At 43.3% G+C, this 20,944-nt stretch overlaps 1 protein-coding gene across 28 annotated transcripts in view; it reads right to left on the reverse strand.

Annotated features, from left to right (window-relative positions):
* Nucleotides 1-20,944, reverse strand: part of macf1a (microtubule actin crosslinking factor 1a) — a 999,246-nt gene that overhangs the window by 192,154 nt on the left and 786,148 nt on the right. For 26 of the 28 annotated variants that reach the window (XM_072501197.1, XM_072501201.1, XM_072501190.1 and 23 more), the window contains 7 exons: nt 14,596-14,752; nt 13,575-13,701; nt 11,704-11,766; nt 10,473-10,708; nt 8,997-9,126; nt 711-910; nt 115-604 (listed from right to left, as the gene is read on the reverse strand). In XM_072501197.1, the coding sequence (XP_072357298.1) occupies nt 115-604; nt 711-910; nt 8,997-9,126; nt 10,473-10,708; nt 11,704-11,766; nt 13,575-13,701; nt 14,596-14,752 (1,403 nt within the window). The remainder of the gene's footprint in view (nt 1-114; nt 605-710; nt 911-8,996; nt 9,127-10,472; nt 10,709-11,703; nt 11,767-13,574; nt 13,702-14,595; nt 14,753-20,944) is intronic. The other 2 variants (XM_072501192.1, XM_072501214.1) reach the window with 1 other exon arrangement.

The raw sequence follows: 20,944 nt of genomic DNA on the forward strand, positions 1-20,944 counted from the left end.
AAAGGTCACAACTGCTAGTTTGTTAGTTCATCTGGTCAGAGATGAAGAACTGGCTTTTAAAGTTAGAAGTTTATTTTGGCAAATTGTAACTAAATCTGTAGTATCAATACCAACCTGCTCTCTCTTCAAGACTATCGAATGGCATCAGAACAGCTTCCAGGCGTTTCCGAAGCTCATCCTTTAAATACTGTTCACCAATAAGGGAGGACAGGTCATCACAGAGAATTTGTGCCTCTTCAATCTGCTCCTTTTGCTGTTCCAAATCTGAACGAATTTCGCTGGTTTCTTCGAGTTGTTGCTTGACAATGTCTGGCTGTGTGCTAATCACAGATTGGTTGTTTAATTTATCACAAAGGGTCCTGACTTTGTCAGTGAGTTGCTGCAGAAGCTCCTGATATTGTGTAGTCTTGGCTATGGCTTGATCAATATGACTAGAACGGCCACCGAGTTGATTGGTAAGTTTATTCCATTTGTCATTGATGGCTCCATGTTGATCTCTCAGCTGGCTGTCAGGAGATACATCTCCAGGTGCACAAAGTCCTTGTGCTGCTCGATTTAGTTGTTCATACTGGGGTTTGCGAGTCTCAAATTCTTTCAACATGAACTGTCACAAACAAAAATTTTAATTAGGGATACCGGGAAACATTTCATGTCCAGTACTTTGTAATACATATGTAAATAATTTTTAAGTTTGTAGTTTTTCATTTTACCTGCACTTGTTGTTTCTGAGCACGTAGCATGTTTGGATCAATTGATAGAGGACCCAGTACACTCATCATTAATTCCTTCTCTGATAGCCATGTACTCAACTGTGATTCCGTGTTCTGGAAACTTAACAGCAGGTTGGCAGATTCCTCAAGTTTTTGTTGTCTCTCAGTTAATGTCCGATTGGCATGAGTCCACTTTGATTCTAAATAAAGTACAGATGACAATGGTGATGTATTCAGTGAAAAGCTCGTTTGCTCTTGCTGATTCACAAGATCACAATGCATCACCTTAATAAGTTTTACACTCATCATGCCAGAAAATATAAAATGGTTTGATAGAAAGGATGCATGGACAACAAACTATGCCTGAGTGAGATGTGGATCGAGTGAGGAGTTGGGAATTCGGTTCAGATGGGCATTTGATGCACAGCGGAAATAGTGCTCCTTTTTCTACTTTGGTGCAGCCTCCAGTGGTTGGTGAGTTGCCTTCCTAGTCTCCAGGCTGGGTGAGAGCAACCTTCTATTACTTTAGCTGTGGTAAACGATTAATTAATTGGTGGAATAAATAAGGTTGGACATAAATGACAGGGCTGGTGGTGTGCTGCGACTGCAGCTTGTGGGAATCTGTGGAATGCAATGCAATCTCAGACAACCATATCTGCAGAAAGTGTCTGAAGTTTAGGGAATTTTGGCTCTGAGATGCTGAGCTGGAATCTGAGTTGCGGGCATTGCACATCGGTGGGGGGAGTTACCTGGACACTTTGTTCCAGGAGGCAGCCACGCTCCTTGGGCAAGGCATAACTTTAGAATTGGTCAAGGAGCACGTGACTGCAAGTCAGGTGGGTAAGTGGAACCAGCATGTAATGATGGAGGAGCCTCAGCCCCTGACTTTGTTCAACAGGTACAAGGTGCTTGCTACCTGTGTAGACGAGGAGAAGGACTGCAAGATATATGAGTAGACCATGGCGAATAATGCCATTCAAAGGGGCGGGGGGGGGGGGGGGGGCAAAGAGGTATGTGATAGTGATAGGAGACAGCATAGTCTGGGGGACAGATACTGTGCACTGCAGTTGAGAGCGAGAGTCTGTACGCCTACATTATCTGCTCGGTGCCAGGATTCAGTGCTGGAGAGTAACTTGCAGTGGGAGAGGGAGGATCCAGTGGTCATGGTCCATATAGGTACCAGCGACAAAGGTAAGACTAAGAAACAGGTTCTGTATAGACAGTATGAGGAGCTAGGCACTAAATTAAAAGCAGAACCTCAAAAGGTAATAATATCTGGATGATTACCTTGGCCATGTGCAAATCAGCAAAGGGTCAATAAGAATAGAGAAATAAATGCATGGCTCAAGATATTGGTGTGGGAGAAACGGGTTTTGATTCATGGGGCACTGGAGAAAGTAACAGCTGTGGTCAGCTCTTGAACCATGCGGTGCCAGTGAAAACAAACTTTAGAGTGTGTCAGCAGATAAGGCCAGAGTTTACAAAGAAGGGTAGAAAACAAATAATGCTTGCAGCATTCGCAATTAAACAAATGAATTGTCAGCTCAAATAGAAATTCATATATATGACCTTATAGCCATTACAGAGATGTGGCTACATAGAAATCAAAGCTGGGACCAGAATATCCAAGGGTATGTGATATTGGGGAAGGACATGAAGCTGGGAAAAGGTGATGGGCAAGCTTTCTTATTTAAAAAAAGCATTGGTACTGCCAGACCTGCTGAGTTTATCGAGCATTTTCTGTTTTTATCTCAGATTGCCAGCATCCGCAGTATTTTGCTTTTATTAAATTGCCTCTTGAGCTTGTTAAATGATGCTAATGAGCAAAAAACAGAAGTTTTACTGAAGCTTTATAAAGCTCTGGTTAGGTTACAATTCGAGTACACTCTCCACTTCTGGTCACCACTCTTTAGGAAGAATGTGAAGGCCCTTGAGAAAGTGCATACGATTTTGTAGAATGGTTTCAGCTAAGGAGGTGGAGGGGAAATTTGATTCAAATGCAGAAGATTCTGACAGGTTCAAATAAAGTAGACAAAAATATCTGTTCCCATTCGCTGACTGCATAAAGTCTCGGGGTCACAGAATAAGGTTTTGGGTAAAAGGTATGGGAGATGTGAATGGGACTGGTTTTACAGTGAGTGGTAATAACCCTAAACTTGCTGCTGAGGAGGAGGCAGAAATGGACATGATGAATGTTTTCAAAAGGAACTCGGATAAATATTTAAGGGAAATAAAGTGGTAAGGATACAGGGGTAGAACAGGGGAATGCGACTGACTGGATTGCTCTAGAGAGTTGGACTCAATGGGCTGAATGACCTCCTCTGTGCCGTAATAACTCTATGACTATTTTCTGTAAAGGATACAGAACTGGCTCGGTCATAGAAGACAGAGTGTAGCAGTGGAAGGGTGCTTTTCTGAATGGTGGGCTGAGACTAGTGGTTTTCCACAGGGATCAGTGCTGGGACCTTTGTCTTGTAGTATATTTGGTTTAGCACTGGTTTAACGCAGTGGGCTAAATAGCTGGCTTTTAAAGCAGACCAAGGCAGGCCAGCAGTGCGGTCTCCCCGAACAGGCGCTGGAATGTGGCGACTAGGGGCTTTTCACAGTAACTTCATTTGAAGCCCACTTGTGACTAAGTGATTTTTATTTCATTTCATTTTCATATAAATGATTTGGAGGAAAATGTAACTGGTCTGATTAGTAAGTTTGGGGAAGACACAATGGTTGGTGGAATTGCGGATAGCGATGAGGATTGTCAGAGGATAAAGCATGATATGGATCGGTTGGAGACTTGGGCGGAGAGATGGCAGATGGAGTTTAATCTGGATAAATGTAAGGTCGTGCATTTTGGAAGGTTTAAACAGGTGGGAAATATACAGTGAATGGTAGAACCCTCAAGCGTATTGACAGGCAGAGGAATTTGGGTGTACAGGTCCACAGGTCACTCAAAGTGACAACGCAGGTGGAGAAGGTAGTCAAGAAGGCATACAGCATGCTTGCCTTCATTGGATGGGGCATTGAATATTAAAATTGGCAAGTCATGCTGCAGCTGTATAGAACCTTAGTTAGGCCACACTTGGAATATAGTGTTCAATTCTGGTCACCACACCGCCAGAAGGATGTGGAGGCTTTGTAGAGGGTACAGAAGAGGTTTACGAGGATGTTGCCTGGTATGGAGGGCATTAGCGATGAGGAGAGATTGGATAGACTCGGTTTGTTCTCACTGGAATGGCAGAGATTGAGGAGCGACCGGATAGAAGTCTACGAACGTATGAGGGGCATGGACAGAGTGGATAGTCAGAAGCTTTTTCCCAGGGTGGAAGAGGCAATTACTAGGGGACATATGTTTGGGTGTGAGAGGCAAAGTTTAGAGAAGGTATGCAAGGGAAGTTTTTTCACACAGAGGGTAGTGGGTGCCTGGAACTCACTGCCGGAGGAGGTGGTGGAAGCAGGGACGATAGTGACATTTAAGGGGCATCTTGACAAATGCATGAATAGGATGAGAATAGAGGGATAAGGACCCCGGAGGTTTTATATTAGACGGGCAGCATGGTCGGCGCAGGCTTGGAGGGACGAAGGGCCTGTTCCTGTGCGGAACTTTTCTTTGTTCTTTGTTCTCTTTGTACTGTAGTGAAGGATGACCTTAGTTCTAAAGATCAAGACGTAGAATCAGTTTGGGTGGAAGAAAGAAACTCAAGTTGCAGAAAGCATTCGTGGGAAATGTATACAGGCCACCAAACATCAGTGATAATATAACTCAGAATATATAAGGAAATTAGAGGTGTGTGAAACAAGACTAATATACTAATCATGGGTAATATCAATCTACATACATACTGGGCAAACCTAATTAGTACTTATATTGTGGAGGAAAAATTCTTGGAATGTATGCAAGATAGTTTTCTAGATCAGTAGTGGAGGAACCAATTAGGGAATGGGCGGTTTGGACCTTATGCTGTGTAATGAAAAAAAAGGTTAATTAATAATCTTGTTGCAAATAAGTCTTTTGGAAAGAATGATCACAAAATGTTAGAATTTTACATTAAGTTTGAAAGTCATGGAGGTCATAGAATCCCTACAGTGCAGGAGGCCATTCAGCCCACTGAGTTTGCACGGCCCTCCAAAAGAGCACCGTACACATGTCCACTCCCCAGTCCATCCCGCCCTATCCCCAGTAATCCCGTAAACTAACCTGCACATCTTTGGACACTAAAGGGCAATTTAGCATGGCCAATTCACCTAACCCCCACATCTTTGGACTGTGGGAGGAACCCAGAGGAACTCCAAACCAGGCAGTCACCTAAGTGATGTAGTTCAGAAACTAAGGTCTTAAATCTAAACAAATGAAGCCACAAAGATTTGAGGAGCAAATTGGCTATGGCAGATTGGAAATTTGTTTAAATGTATGATGGTAGACAAGCGATGGCTAACATTTAAAGAACTAATACATAGTTTACACCAAAAATACATTCCTTTAATGCATAAAAATCCAGCAAGGAAAAGTGTTCCAAACATACCTTATTAAAAAAAAATCAAAGATTACATTAGATGAGAGGAATATAAAGTTAACAAAAAAGGTAGGCCTAGGGGCAACACGGTGCACAGTGGTTAGCACTCTTGCATAAGGGCGGCGCAGAGGACCAGGGTTCGATCCTGGCCCCAGGTCATTGTCCATGTGGAGCTTGCAGATTCTCCCAGTGTCTGCGTGGGTCACACCCCCACAACCCAAAAATGTGCAGGGTAGCTGGATTGGTCACGCGAAATTACCCCTTAATTGGAAAAAAAAAAGAATTGTGCACTCTAAATTTATTTTAAAAAAGGTAAGTCGAAGAATTGGGAGCATTTTAGAATTCTGCAAAGGACGACCAAGAAAAAAATTAAGAAATGTAAAATAGAATATGAAAGTAAACAAATGAGAAATACAAAAATGGACTGTAAAAACTTCAATCGGTGCGTAAAAAGGAAAAGATTAGCAAAAATAAATGTGTGTCCATTACAAGCGAAGTTAGGAGAAATTATAATGGGGAAAAGGAAATGGCAGAGCAAGACTAAACAAATACTTTGGTGTGTGTGTGTGGGGGGTAGAAGAGACTTTCTACCACCCTTTTAAGTGGGAGGGAATGGCAGAGGTGGCGGGGACTCCAGTGGGAATCTCAAAATGGCTTTTACGCCTGCAAAATTTCCGGTTGAGATCGTCCTCGCCCGGCCAATTATGTAATGGCGCTCCCACCGAGTGGCATTGGCCATTTGGTGTCAGGGTGGGGTGTTAGCTTTGAAAGCTATGGACTCTATTCTTCGATTTTGAGGCTATGTTCGGAGCATGTGTCTGGTATTACAACCAAGAAGTCGGCGCCGCCCCAGAAGTAGCCCTCTGCCCAGTGAGGGGCTAGCAACCGCGCCACGTAAAACCCCCGGCTTTCCCTGCAGATATGGCCAGAGAATTGCTGGGCCCGTGGCCGCGCGCAGACCCGGCCTGCCAGATAGTGCTCCCCGGTAACGACCTCGCCGCCCCCCACCAGTTCCCCCAGCACCTGCCAAAGCCCCCCTGGCCAGCAGAACAGCTCCCCCATCCCCGACTGTGGCGGCGCTGGACACAGTCCACAGCCGCCACGCGAGGTTGACGAAACCTCAGACTACAAGTGACCCATGCAGTCGGGAAGTCGGCCCATTGGGGGCGGAGCATCAGGGGAGGGCCTTCAGGTGACGTCCTGAGGCCGCCCCAACAGCGTGCGGCGTAGTCACCAATGATGCCGTTTGGGAGGGGGCAGAGCATCCAAAAACAGGCGCCGCCCACGATTTTGGCATCAAAAGGGATTCTCTGCTCAATCGCTGAATGAGATTTCGGCGTTGGCAATCGGAGAATCCTGCCCTATGTACATTTGTAAAGCTAAGGGGGAATAAACGAGTGTTGTATAATAATCAAACTTTTTATGTTTAATAAGTTTTTTCTTTTTGTTAAAACTATTTAGCGGTCCTGTGACTATGTTCTGCCATGTTTTCTCAAAAGGCGTTTTGAATTTTTGAACCAGGGTTCCATTCTGGAATCTTCCCGTCCAGTAGTAACACCAACTGGGATCGTAACACAAGACATTATTGTGTATTGCTGAAAAAAAGAGGCATGTCAAAACTTTCTGCCTTTTCACTCATCAGGACACTTTGCAAGAAGACCAGTATAAGGGGAAAACAACATTTTATATTGTCAGAAAGAATATTGATTGGTTGGCAGGTGGACTCTATTTCGTACAGGTATTGCCATGGAGAATGCGCCAACTGATTCAAACATACAAAATTCTTACGTGCTCAACAGAGTAGATGCAACAAGGCGGTTTCTCTGCTTGGGGTATCTAGAACCAGGAGACACAGACTCAGAATAAAGTGGTTGGCCATTTAAGACTGAGATGAGGAAGAATTCCTTCACCCAGAGGGTGGAATTCTCTGCCCAGAGGGCTATGGAGGCTTAGCCATTGAGTATGTGCAAGACTGAGATTGATAAATTTCTATATGTTAAAAACATAAGTGATACACGGATAAAAACAAATTACTGCGAATGTTGGAGACTGAAACAGGAACAGAAAATACTGTAGGTATCCCAACTTAAGTCAAAGCACTCCAGGAAAAGAGGGATATTGAGTGAAAATTAAGGAAAAGTGACATTACACTGGCTGAAGATTCACATTGAATGATGGTGGGCTTGGAAAGCTGAATGACCTCTGCCTGCACCTATTTCTTACGTATATGATGAGATTCCAAAACACTAACGTTTGATAAGAACTTTAAAATGAAGTAATATGCTAGACTAAGTAGCCAATCCAATTTCCAAAGCAAACCATGAACTGATGGCTTGCGGTCACTGTGTGCCAATTCTATTCTGGATGACTCTTTGACAAAGAGTCATCAGACTCAAAACATTAGCTCCCTTCTACCGCCACAGATGCTTTCTGACCTGCTGGACTAAGTAGCCAATCCAATTTCCAAAGCAAACCATGAACTCAAAATTAACAAAAAACATACCACAGTTCAAAATGTATTATATCTTCAGTCAGTGTAAGTCACTACTTTTCACCCATTATCCCTTTTTTCCTGGAGTACAGTGACTTAAGTTGGGATACAACCCATTGGGAAACGATGATCCCCTACTAGCTGACCCAAGTGACGATTCATCATGGGAGTTTATTGCATTTGTAAAGAATTGTTACTGAACGGAATGTAAGCTCATCCTGAATTTGGGGTGAAATCAATTTGGTTGCTGTGCCGAATGATATCATAACTCCTTCGACAGCACCTTCCAAACCTACAACCTCTACCCGAGAAGGGCAAAGGCAACAAATGCATGGGAAGACCATGGAGGTTCCTGTCTAAGTCACACACCATCCTGACTTTGAATTAAATTGCCATTCCTTTACGGTCAAAATTCTGGAACTCCCTTCCTAACAGCTCTGTGGTATACCAACACCACATGGACTGCAGCAGTTCAAGGCGGTGGCTCGCTACCACTTTCTGAAGTGCAATTAGGGATCGGCAATAAATGTTGGCCAAGCCAGCGACACCCACATCCCTGAAAGAATACTTTAAAAAATATATATTTTGACATGTAATTATGTACAGGGCAACTACAGCAATTCATTTCTGTCCTCTCTTTCCCATCCCATCTTATATCTTCACATACATACAATTCCAGGAGCCGTCACTGGACAACAATGAGAGAGGCTATTCTGACCAATTTCTTCTCTACAGGCCTGTATTTTCTATGCTAATTTGGTATGAACCAGGAATCAAACCAGAGACTCTCCTGGTATAATATAACTGATGTAATTTTGAAAAAAATAATCTTAATTTAATATATATAATATATAAAATATATATTAATAACTAATGAAGCGATTTGGAGCAGTTTGTTGACCAGATTACTTAAAGTAATTTGCCCAATTACTTGCTTTCCTTTATTTCTCTTATCTTCATGGGTTTTCACTGTTCAAGAAGGCAGATCACCACCACCTTCTAAAGCACAATTAGGGATGGGGAATAAAGTGCTGGCTGAGTCAGCAAGTCCCACATCCCATAAAATAATTTTTAAAATCATTATCTAAAATACATTTTCCACACTTACATGGAAATTGAAACATGAAAGCATACCATTCAGCCTAACCAATCCATGTATGTGCTATTACAAGCGTTCACCTGATTCCACATGCCAGTTCAGTTTCTATCTGTTCCATAACTTGTTTTAAATGCAAGTTATTCCATTCCACAAGCATAAACACCAGTATTGTTTTGTACTTGCTTTACCTATTTGTTCTAGCACTTCCGTCCACTTCCTAGCTTCAGGTGAGTCTGGATTTTTTGTCAACAAGTCTTTCAACATCTCCTTCAGCTTCTCAACCTTTCCAGAATTCTGTTCAAGTTCAACAAGAAAGGCCTAAACAAAAATGGAGTTTAATGATTGACAAGTTTTGCAAACTTGGTTTTACAAAAATGCAGCAGTAACTGTCATATCTGACGCATTTAGCTACTATAGAGTTAAATGTTCAGTCAATTAATTGCACAAATTTTTATGTGGGCACTTTAAAGATCAAGGGCTGGATTCTCCGACCCGCCGCATTTCTATTTCACCCCACCGGCGGGATTCTCCGTTACGCCGGCTGGTCAATGGGGTTTCCCATTGTGGGGCAGCCCCACACCGTCGGGAAACCCGAGCATCCCACCGGGGAAGAATCCAGCCCCAGTCATTTATTATTTCTTTCATGTGCATTTTCTATGATATAAATTGTACCAGATTAAAGATTTTTTTGTTTTTTTTATTACTTTATCAGAGTTACAAAGCCAGAGCTCAGAGTGTGGACAGGGGCAAACCCCGAATCCAGCTCCTTGCCTGCTCCAAAAAACAATTCAAATTCAAATTGAATCCAATTCAAGGTTCCCACAAGAGAGACATACCAGATCCAGGCATTACACCTGACCTCACGCTTATCTTAGCCAAAAGGCCGAGAAACGATCCCAGATTAAAGTTTATCAAACAGAATAAGAGTAGAATTTAAGTAAAACTAAAAAGATCAGGGAATTAAACATCTCAATCTATCTGAATGAAAAGTTATTTGCAATTTACATACCTCAACTACAGCACAAACTAAGTATCAAAATATTTAAAGACAAACAGGAGCTCTGGTTTCTTGAATAGAAAAGGTAATAGCTTATGAATGTAAAGTATGTCCTTACTACCGTAGTTTTATCTTTTTTCATTACCCTATCTACACTTGAGGGAAAGTGAAGGCTAAAGTAACCTCAATTATATTTGTTACCCAAATTAAAAGTGCTTTTTACTCGTATTAGAAATGAAAATTCAAGTTTTCGATGAACAGTTAATAATCTGAGCTACGCTTTGCGGGACCCAGAATTCAAAGCGATCCAGACAATTAGCTTTACCTCTTATGAATGCGGAAGTCCAGACATTAGTACTCATTCTAAATAAAACCAAATGAAGATGAAACATTCATTTTGATTTGCTCCCAACAGACTGGAAAAAGATAAAAATTAATCTGTCTATTTTCTTCCAATTTGACCCCTTTTAACAACAGAACTCCTTCTTCTCATTCGTCCTTTCTCCCCAACCAAGAGGTGCTGGATTGTATGCTGTAAAAAGCCCTCGGATTTAAAAGCATCGGCTTCAGAAGTTTAATTTGCAAAGATGTCATGATAATTTTAATAGTGATATTATTAACTATGTGGGATTTTATTTATACCTTATCAAGCATATTTATCACTTACCTTGTTTTGCTCCACTTGTGCCTTCATAGTTTGAGTTTTGGCTGGTGATGAATTCAAAGTGGACATAGTCTGTTCTTTTAACTCTAGCCATTTCATGACAGAGTTGGTTTCTTCTTGAACTTCTTGCATTTGGTTAATGGTGGTCCGAAGGTGGTCCTGACATTCCTTTAGTCCATTACCCAATGTCTTATAATTATGATTCACATCAGAGACATTGTGCTGAATTTCAGCAAGTTCTGCAAAAGGCAAAAGACACGAGCAAAAGTCAAAAACGTTTTGTAAATTGTTTGTAGAATAAGGATCTTCAGATCATCATTAAATTATGAGATGATCATTGTGCAATGTCATCAATGTATCAATGCATAATATTCACAAATACATTTCTCTACCATTGGAGAAATGGGAGGTTTCATATTTAAGTCATAAGGACAGCCTACATATTCTTAAGTGCAGAATTTTCTTTGTGATTCTTAAAACTAGGTGCGAAACTTCATTAAGAGCGTTTTCCCCCAGCATGCCCTGGCTTCAGTTTCAAATTGGAAAAATAGAACAGCCACATCATATTTCATAACAATTGTCTACGACAAAGAGAAGTGTTTTATTTGGAAGCTATTTCAAACATGTTTATATAGAAAAGGGTAGGTCACATGGTTCCTCAGAGTACACTGTTCCAATATATTATTGTTACTCAAGCTTTATTAATATAATTTCATAATTGATAACTTAATAATTGAATAACCCTCTTATGGACTGAACTGATCTCTTCACATATTTTCTCTACGATGTAGCACTACACTCTGTATACTTCACCCGATGTCTATGTATTTACATTGTGTATTTATCGTATGTCCTATGTTTCATGTATGGAACGATCTGCCTAGATAAATGCAGAACAATACTTTTCACTGTACCTCGGTACACGTGACAATAAATCTAAATCTAACATTGAACTACATATTGTTTCATTTTTCTGGAGGAACCTATGCAATTGAAAGGGATATTCCAAAACGAATTGTAGCAAATGTGTACTTTATTTTTCTTGGAGGTTGCATAACAAGTTACGAATTAAATTGGAACTGGTAACAACCAAGGCTGTATTCCAGTACATTTATGGATTCAGCAGATTGACCATTAATTAATACCATTTTATTTCACCTTTGTTCACATTCCTGCTATATGAATCCCATTGAGGAGAAAAATGGTTGGAAAATGCAACAGAAACACAGCTCACCTTTGTTTCTGTAGTACCCATTCATACTAGGTGCAGTCACTCCACCATTCATCATTACAGAACCTGAGTAAACAACAGGGAGACACAACAGTGCACAGGACAGCCAATATTAGGAACAAAAGCTAAGCACAGAGACAGGCTCCCTCTGCATGATATCACAAGGCACTAGCAAGCATTGTTCTATAGATGAAATTCTTACTGAAAAATAAAAGTGCTTTGCAATGTGACACAGTTGTACTCAAATCTTAAATATACACATTGTTGGTGTTGAGCAAATGTGAGTAGTTGTCATTTATAATGGATGTTATGTACTACATAGCTAAGTTTCAGTAGTTTTATTTTGCAGATAAAATTGGGGAAAACCATGCCACAGACATGAATGCACATATAAAACTGAGCTGTATAGCACCTTGAATTCCATATAAACACTCATAGAATCCAGTGTGTCACCCTTAATTCAGTGGTCACACATTTTTTCTATTTTTGACGGCTGTGGATTCAAGTACCACTCCGGGCCTGAGCACATAGTTCAGACTGATACATTTGTGCAGTACTCAAAAGATGCAGGATTGTTGGAGGAATCTTTCAGATGAGACATTAAAACAAGGTCTTGAGTAAAAGATCCGATGCACTATTTGAAGAGGAGCAGGGAGCTCACCCTGTGCACTGGCCAATATGTATCCCTCAATCAATATTAAAACAGATTATCTGGTCATTATTGCATTGCTGCTTGTGAAAGCTTGCCATATGCAAGTAGGCTTCTGTGATTTTTTTACATTACAACAGAGTCTAACACTTCAAAAGTGAAGCACTTTTGGAATGTGAAAAGTTCTGTATAAATGTAAGTTATTTCTATTCAAGATTAGTGAACTTGAGCTCTGTTACACTAACTGCAGTTTCTTTTTCTTGTTGTTGCAATAAATTTCACAGACTAAAATATTTTAGTTTGAGGCATCCACTACATCATGTAAGTAAGTAATGGTGTTGTGGAAACAAGTAATTTGTAGATGATGTATATGTGAGGCATTTAAAGATATTATGGAAAGCTACTTTCACTGCACCAAAGCGGCAAGCAGCATAATATTTTTAGTTATGTACTATGAACATCATACAATGGAGGAACATACCCATAGACAGTAAGTGTTTTTCTCCATCAAAGTTTCTATTCCAGTATAACAACTCAACAATTTTAAGCAATGCAAAGTGTCATGACTTAAGACTTATACTGAGAAAAAGCGAGAAGATGACCTCAAATTTGCTTTCTTGGATGGGTGCATACAATTAAGAAAAATGAAGCTATATGTAGGAATAAAGGTACACTACGGCTTTTCTAAGATAAAATATAAGCTACATATAAAGAGAATACTGACCAAATTAGCCTATGTTGACATGGCAAGCACATAGATCAAATAAAGTTGCACTGATTAGAAATTGTGACTGGTATTAAATAAAACATTTAAGCAAATTACAAACAAAGAAAGCTGAAACATAAGAAATGACTAGACAACATGAAATAATTAGAAATACATTTCAAATCATAAGTATTTTTAGTGACATGCTGGATATGGCTGAGTGTTATAAAGCGGCTCACTAATGACCAACATGGCAGAGAATTCATGGGTGGAAAAATCCCCATCATGGCTGTGTCATTAATTAGAGACTAAGCATTTCCCAAGGGTGTGAACAAATAAAAATTCTTGTTCACTCACACATTGGCAGATGACTGATGGATGGTATTGAGAGGGGTTGTGAGCAGATAGTTTGGCTGCTCCCTTTTGATGGGAAATGGTACATTGCACAGGGAACTTAAAATGATTTCTAAAAATGCACAAAATCAAGTCAATTGTATTTTTCTTTATCTCAGACGTTACCTGTTTTATTGGACAACAAAGAAGTATCTGGTGATGTAATTTCCATGATAAGACTTTCTAACTCGGTTCCTTTGTGATTTATTTCTTGCACTTGTGGAGATTTTGATGACCAATCCTCCAACAGGATCTGTGAATCGAAATAAGCCACGTTATTACAGTCATAGAATCCCTACAGTGCAGAAAGAGGCCTTTTGGCCCATCGAGTATGCACCGACCCTTTGAAAGAGCACCCTATCTAGGCTCACACCCCCTCCCTATCTCTGTGACCCCACCTAACTTGCGCATACATGGACACAAAACAGCAATTTTTATCCAATTATGGCCAATCCACCCAACCTGCACATCTTTGGACTGGGGGATGAAACAGGAGCACTCGGAGGAAGCTCACGCAGACACAGGGAGAAAGTGCAAACTCCACAGACAGTCACTCATGGTTGGAATTGAACCCAGGTCCCTGATGCTGTGATGCAGCAGTGCTAACCATTGTGCTGTCCCTATTGTCCTATTCCAATTTTACCCATGTAACTCGTTTGTATCATTCTCCTCCCTACCACATGGAGGAAGGCCAACATTACAAACAATTATTTAACCTCGTGTTTACATCATATCGGCTGAGACTATTCTCCCTTGCCCCGAACGATTTAGAGCTTTGTTTCATATAATCACATGACTGATGTAGGGATGGGATTTTCCAGCTGCTCTTGTCTTCTGGTCCTGCCGACAGTGAATCCCCACCACATGTTTCCTAGCAGTGGGAAGTGGATTCAATGCAAAATCCCACTGACAGCGGTAGGACCAGAAGATCCCGTCGGCGGTCAACAGTGGACCGCCTCTCGCCACTGAGAAACATGCCATGGTGGGTGTGAAGAACCAATCCCCCCATAACCCCTATGTAGGTTTGAGGAACCCACATAGAAACTGTTTTAATTAACCAGCCATTTTACATGTTAAAATTAAAAATGCATTCAATTCCACAAAAATATCAAATTCTGTGTGTTATATTTTCTTCATGCCTACTCACCTTTACTTGCTGGATCTGTTTCTCGAGCATGTCTGTATCAAGTGCTGATTCAAAAGCCGGTACATTAGCCTCCGTTTCCTTTAACCATTTTCTGATCGACTCCAAGTGAGATGAGAACTCCCTCAGGTGTTGCTGGCAAGTTAATGCTTCTTCCTCCCTGAAAAATGAAAGCCCAATGTTTTATGTATTAACCTATTACTAGAAATTACAGTTGACAATGGAATTAGACTGATCTTGAAACTATCTTAGTACTCGTACATCTATTTTATAGATACATTTAATACAATTGCATTTTTTCGACATTAAACTATTTGCAAATTTCCCATCACCTGCCATTAGCTCTCAAGGCAGAGGTGCAAGAGCATGTTTCAGCAGTGAAACTGAACCGTGTTAGCAACTGGTAACATTGACAAGTAACTCTATTGATTGGCCAGTAAGAAGAATAAGTTCAAACAGGGCAAATATGCAGGAATCCATAAAATTCAGACTAGCAACGGCTTACATTGATTACCAACTTGAATTTGTGATAATTTAACTGACAAAGTTGTGTCCAGAAAATAATTGACATCAGACCCAGGCTTTGCTATAGATCACTGTCACTTCCTCTAATATTCTGTATGAATATTGTCAGCTCTTTAGTCAGAACACAAAACTACTTTGAGCCTCTTATTAAAAATGTGTTTTTCAAACTGCTGAGAATTCTGGGTGTGAAAAACATTTGATGTAGTATTTAGGGAGCAAGTAATCCCAAAAGTATAAATTGAATATTACTTGCATGCTCATTTTTCACACAAATCCATTGTTTTTCAGGGTGTCACTTTCACATTTGATTACATGCTAATCAAGGGAAACTTGAAGGTCAAAAAACTTGAGTGTTGCTGAACAAATCAAAACAAATGGTTCAGATTTACAGCTCACCTAATGACAGCAACCCAAAAATCTGCTGAAAGCATCTCATCCAGTTTGCCAAAGAATATTTACACAAAAACAGATCAAAGTGCTAATGATTCTTATCACTTCCAATCTCAAACGGAATGGAGATGATGACAATATCTGTCAATTATTGAAATTTCAGAAGTAAAACTGAGTTGATGCAGAAATGGATCATGCCTTTTTCAAAAATAATCTACCTTTCAAGTTTGCTGAAAATATTTGAGCAAATTTATTGTGATAAACATTGTTTTTTATCCATCTTCAAATAATCGATTGTTAAACCCCAAGCTGTATTTGTTATCCTTAGTTGAACTCCTGACCCCACTGTCATGATATTCAGATAAACATATCATGGTGCAAACACACATACACACTGATGGACAGATCAACGGACCAATCAACACACACGCAACACAGCCAATCACCAGTGAGAGCACACGCACTATATAACGGGGAACACCACAGTTCCCGCTCATTCCAGCAGGAGATAGCTCAGGGCACAGAGCTCACAGCGTGCCACTCAGACATACACCATGTGCTGAGTGCCTCTCTAAGATAGTGTAAGGGCTGGGTCCACAGGTTAACGGGTAAATTACGAACCACAGTCATATGTTTACAGATGTTGTTATTAAGACTAATAAAACAGAGTTGTACCATCTACAACCGTGTTGGTTCGTCTGTATAGCGGAACACCCAACACGACAAGGTACCAGGATTGGAACCCAGCAACTGTGAGACCTACCTGCACATCTTCAGGGATCCACCATCCTGCGCCATGGACACCATCAGCCCGCTGCAGCCGCTCCAAATCGCTGGAAACCTCGGCATCAACTGGAAGCTGTTTAAACAGCGCTTCCAGTTCTTCCTAGAAGCCACAGAAAGGGAGAATGCATCCGACACCAGGAAAATCGCCCTCCTCCTCTCCACAGCAGGGCAACACGCCATCCACATCTACAACTCCCTGGTGTTCACGGAAGGTGAGGACAAGACGAAGTACAAGACAGTCCTGCTAAAACATGAGCAACACTTCAGCGTCGAGGTGAACAAGAGCTTAGAGAGGTACCTCTTCCAGCAGCGCCTGCAGGGTAAGGATGAGCCTTTTCAATCTTTCCTGACACACCTCCGTATCTTCACGCAGTCCTGCGGCTATGAGGCCACCTCCGATTCCATGATTCGGGGCCAGATAGTTTTTGGGGTCACCTCGGGCACCCTACGCCAGCAGCTCCTCAAAATTAAGAGCCTCACCCTAGCCACCGCCATCGAAGCCTGCGTCCTCCATGAAAACGCGACCAGCCGGTACTCCCAATTCCAGGCGAATCGGCACGGCAGGGTTCCTATGAGGCCGAGCGGGTCCAGTTGATCGAGTTCCTCCCGGCCCGGACGAGGGCGGCCATTTCGCATGCTTTCCGCGGCCTCCCGCGCTTGTACACACCAAAAGAGACGTCGACGCAGAGGGACGTGATGCACAGACGCGCTCTACGCAGGACCGAACTGCGCATGCGCGGTGGCGCAACGAACGCCATGACGTCACGACGTGCGGCAACTGTGGATGTGCACATTTAAAGCGGCAATGTCCATCAAAGAATCGACAATGCCTCCGCTGTGGCAAAATGGGACTCTACCCTGCCTGCTGTCGAGCAGCTCAACCTACCAACGCTCCCCAGTTCCGCCAGCCTCGCAGGGACGTGCGGGCCATTCAGCCTCCATACACCGAGTCATACCCTGACAATGTACAGACCGGTGATACCGACGACCGGGAAGCCTTCCGTGTTGCGGTCAGTGACAGGAATCGGATGTCCCCAAGTAGGACCCTCCAGCCGATGCCAGTGAACAGCGTTAATCCGGGTGATGATTGGTGTGCCACCCTAATGGTCAACCGGTCACCAATCACATTCCGTCTAGACACTGGTGCCTCCGCCAACCTTATTGCATGGTCAGCCTTCTACGCCTTGAAGGTCAAACCACCGATTCGGCCTTCCCGCTGTCAGATGGTCGATCACAACGGGAATGTTATCCACGCCATGGGATCCTGCCAGCTCGAGGTTACACACAATGCATACAGAGCCACACTGTCCTCTGAGATAGTTGGATCATCGAAGAACTCCCTGCTAGGCGCACAGGCGTGCAAGGTTCTCAACCTCGTTCAGCCGGTACACACTCTGTCTCCAGAAGGCAAGTCCGACTTCCCGGATGCAGACTTTAGGGCACAGCTCCACTCGCTCCTCGCCCACAACCAGGAGGCTTTCGAGGGCATGGGCACACTGCCCTACACTTACAGAATACGGCTCAAACCGGACGCCACCCCGGTCATTCACGCACCTCGTAGAGTCCCAGCACCACTCAAGTACCGCCTCAAGCAGCAGCTGCAGGATCTCCAGGACCAAGGAGTGCTTTCCCGGGTCACGGAGCCCACGCCATGGGTCAGCTCCATGGTGTGCGTAAAAAAGCCCTCTGGCGAACTCCGGATCTGCATCGACCCAAAAGACCTGAACAACAACATCATGAGGGAACACTACCCCATACCCAAACAGGAATAGATTACGAGCGAAATGGCCCGGGCTAAAATTTTTACAAAGCTTGATGCCTCAAAGGGTTTTTGGCAGATTCAACTGGATCAGTCCAGCAGGAAGCGGTGTACCTTCAACACGCCCTTTGGCAGGTTCTGCTACAATAGGATGCCGTTTGGCATCATCTCGGCATCCGAGGTGTTTCACAGAATCATGGAACAGATGATGGAGGGCATCGAAGGGGTGCGTGTCTATGTTGACGACGTCATCATCTGGTCCACCACACCACAGGAGCACATCAGTCATCTCCAGCACGTCTTTGCTCGGATACGAGAGCACAGCCTGTGCCTCAACCGAGCCAAGTGTTGTTTTGGCCAAACTGAGCTAAAGTTTCTGGGGGACCACATATCCCGGTCAGGAGTGCGTCCGGATGCAGACAAAGTGACAGCTATTACAGCCATGCCGCAGCCGGCAGACAAGAAGGCAGTGCTACGCTTTCTCGGGATGGTCAACTTCCTGGGGAAGTTCATTCCCAACCTTGCCTCCCACACAACGGCTCTTCGCCACCTAGTGAAGAAGACTACGGAGTTCCAGTGGCTGCCCGCACCAGAAGGAATGGGAGGAGCTCAAGATTAAGCTCACCACAGCCCCGGTATTGGCGTTCTTCGACACTTCTCGAGATACGAAGATCTCGACTGATGCCAGCCAGTCCGGCATTGGGGCGGTACTGCTGCAACGGGACGACACTGCATCATGGGCCCCGGTCGCCTATGCCTCGCGGGCCATGACCCCCACAGAACAGCGCTATGCGCAGATTGAGAAGGAGTGCCTGGGTTTGTTAACCGGCATAGATAAGTTCCACGACTACGTGTATGGTCTCCCTCAGTTCACCGTGGAAACCGACCATCGCCCCCTGGTCAGCATCATACAAAAGGACGAATGAGATGACCCCTCGCCTCCAGCGCATTCTGCTCAAGCTCCAGAGGTACGACTTCCAACTGGTCTACACCCCGGGAAAGGATCTCATCATCGCGGCTGCCCTGTCCAGAGCAGTGAGCACACCGCCCGAATCGGTGGGGGGTTCGTATGTCAGGTCGAAGCGCATGTGGCCTCAGGACCACTGTACTGTCCATTCATGTTCCTAAACCCGGCCATGCTCCAGTACTGCAGAGGATGCGACAGCAGCGTGCTCAGCAGAAGGTGGCACATGACACTCGGGCAACTGATCTTCCTGCCTTGGCGCCTGGAGACAACGTCTACATCCAACTACCAGAGGGTGGCTGGTTGGCAACTGCCGACGTTCCCCGCCGCGTGGCTCCCCGCTCGTTCCTGGTTCGCATGCCTGCTGGCTCCATTCGCCGGCGTAATCGCTGGGCTCTTCAGCTGCTTCCGCGCTCGCTACGTGATCATGCACCGGTGCCATGCCCTCCTGTTGTCGACTTCGTGGAGCATCCTGCCACCATGCCTATTCCTCCATCGCCTGTGGCCAGACCCATTCCTCAGCCGGTGGATCCTAACCCACCCTTCAGGCGGTCAACCCGAATTCGTCACCCACCTACTAGGCTGGACTTATGAGCCTGTTTGCACATTGGACTCACTCAAGTGTTATGCCACAATGTTAATGTGTTTCTCTTTTTGTCGTTACAGGAGTTCGTTTTCGATGTTTGATGATTGCACTTGTTTGTTTATGGTACAACCTCGTTGCTACGTTGCACCTGACACCTTCCTATGTATATAGTTTAGCCTCATGTACATGTTGTAGATATTGCACACACATATTCAGCTGCACTCAGTACACACCAATATGTATTACCACATAGGCACATATTCTTGTAAAAAGGGGGATGTCATGATATTCAGATAAACATATCATGGTGCAAACACACATACACACTAATGGACAGATCAACGGACCAATCAACACACACGCAACATCACAGCCAATCACCAGTGAGAGCACACGCACTATATAACGGGGAACACCACAGTTCCCGCGGATTCCAGCAGGAGACAGCTCAGGGCACAGAGCTCACAGCGTGCCACTCAGACATACACCATGTGCTGAGTGCCTCTCCAAGATAGTGTTAGGGCTAGGTCCACAGGTTAACGGGTAAATTACGAACCACAGTCATACGTTTACAGATGTTATTATCAAGAGTAATGAAACAGGGTTGTACCATCTACAACCGTGTTGGTTCGTCTGGATAGCGGAACACCCAACACAACACCCACAATCCAGTACAAAGAATGTCTGCTTCGAGCTCCACAACCCAGATAGTCCACATGTTGCTAAAACCCTATTCACAACTTTGTCACATCTAGGCTTGATTTCTTGAATGGTTTCCAGGCTGGCATATTGTCCACTTTCTGCAAAAATTAATCTCCTACAAAACTGCTATCCATATCCACATCAAATCCTTCTTATGCTTGGTTTCCCCTGACTAACCTATATTCACTCGTCCCCAATCTCAAACTCCTATTGTAGTGTTTAAAATCCCTTGTGGTCTTGCTCCCTCCTAACTCTGTGATTCTCTTTCATAGCTAATCTTCCCAAACACTCTTTATTTGATTTAACTCCTCTTCCCGTGCCATGCATATTGGTATGTTAAGATTTTGTTGCATCATGTTTCTAATGAGTTAAAATGTAGTTAAACTATGCTGAAGTATGTCAAGTTATTAATAGTAATGATTCATTGGCAAGCAATGGCACATTTTATAACATCGCAAATTCCTGAACTAGTTGACGGTCAAAAGATTCAGTCAATAGAAACATGGTACTTTCCCAGGAGGAGGGAAATGAGAAAGGAGGGAAGAGTGACAACATTAATTGACCTTACCACTCTTGCATACAGTCTAGAGCATTGATTCTCAAACTTTGTAATGCATACCCCTAGGGGCAGGTGAGGCAA

Source organism: Scyliorhinus torazame, chromosome 1, assembly GCF_047496885.1.
Source record: "Scyliorhinus torazame isolate Kashiwa2021f chromosome 1, sScyTor2.1, whole genome shotgun sequence".
NCBI classification, from domain to species: Eukaryota; Metazoa; Chordata; class Chondrichthyes; order Carcharhiniformes; family Scyliorhinidae; genus Scyliorhinus; species Scyliorhinus torazame.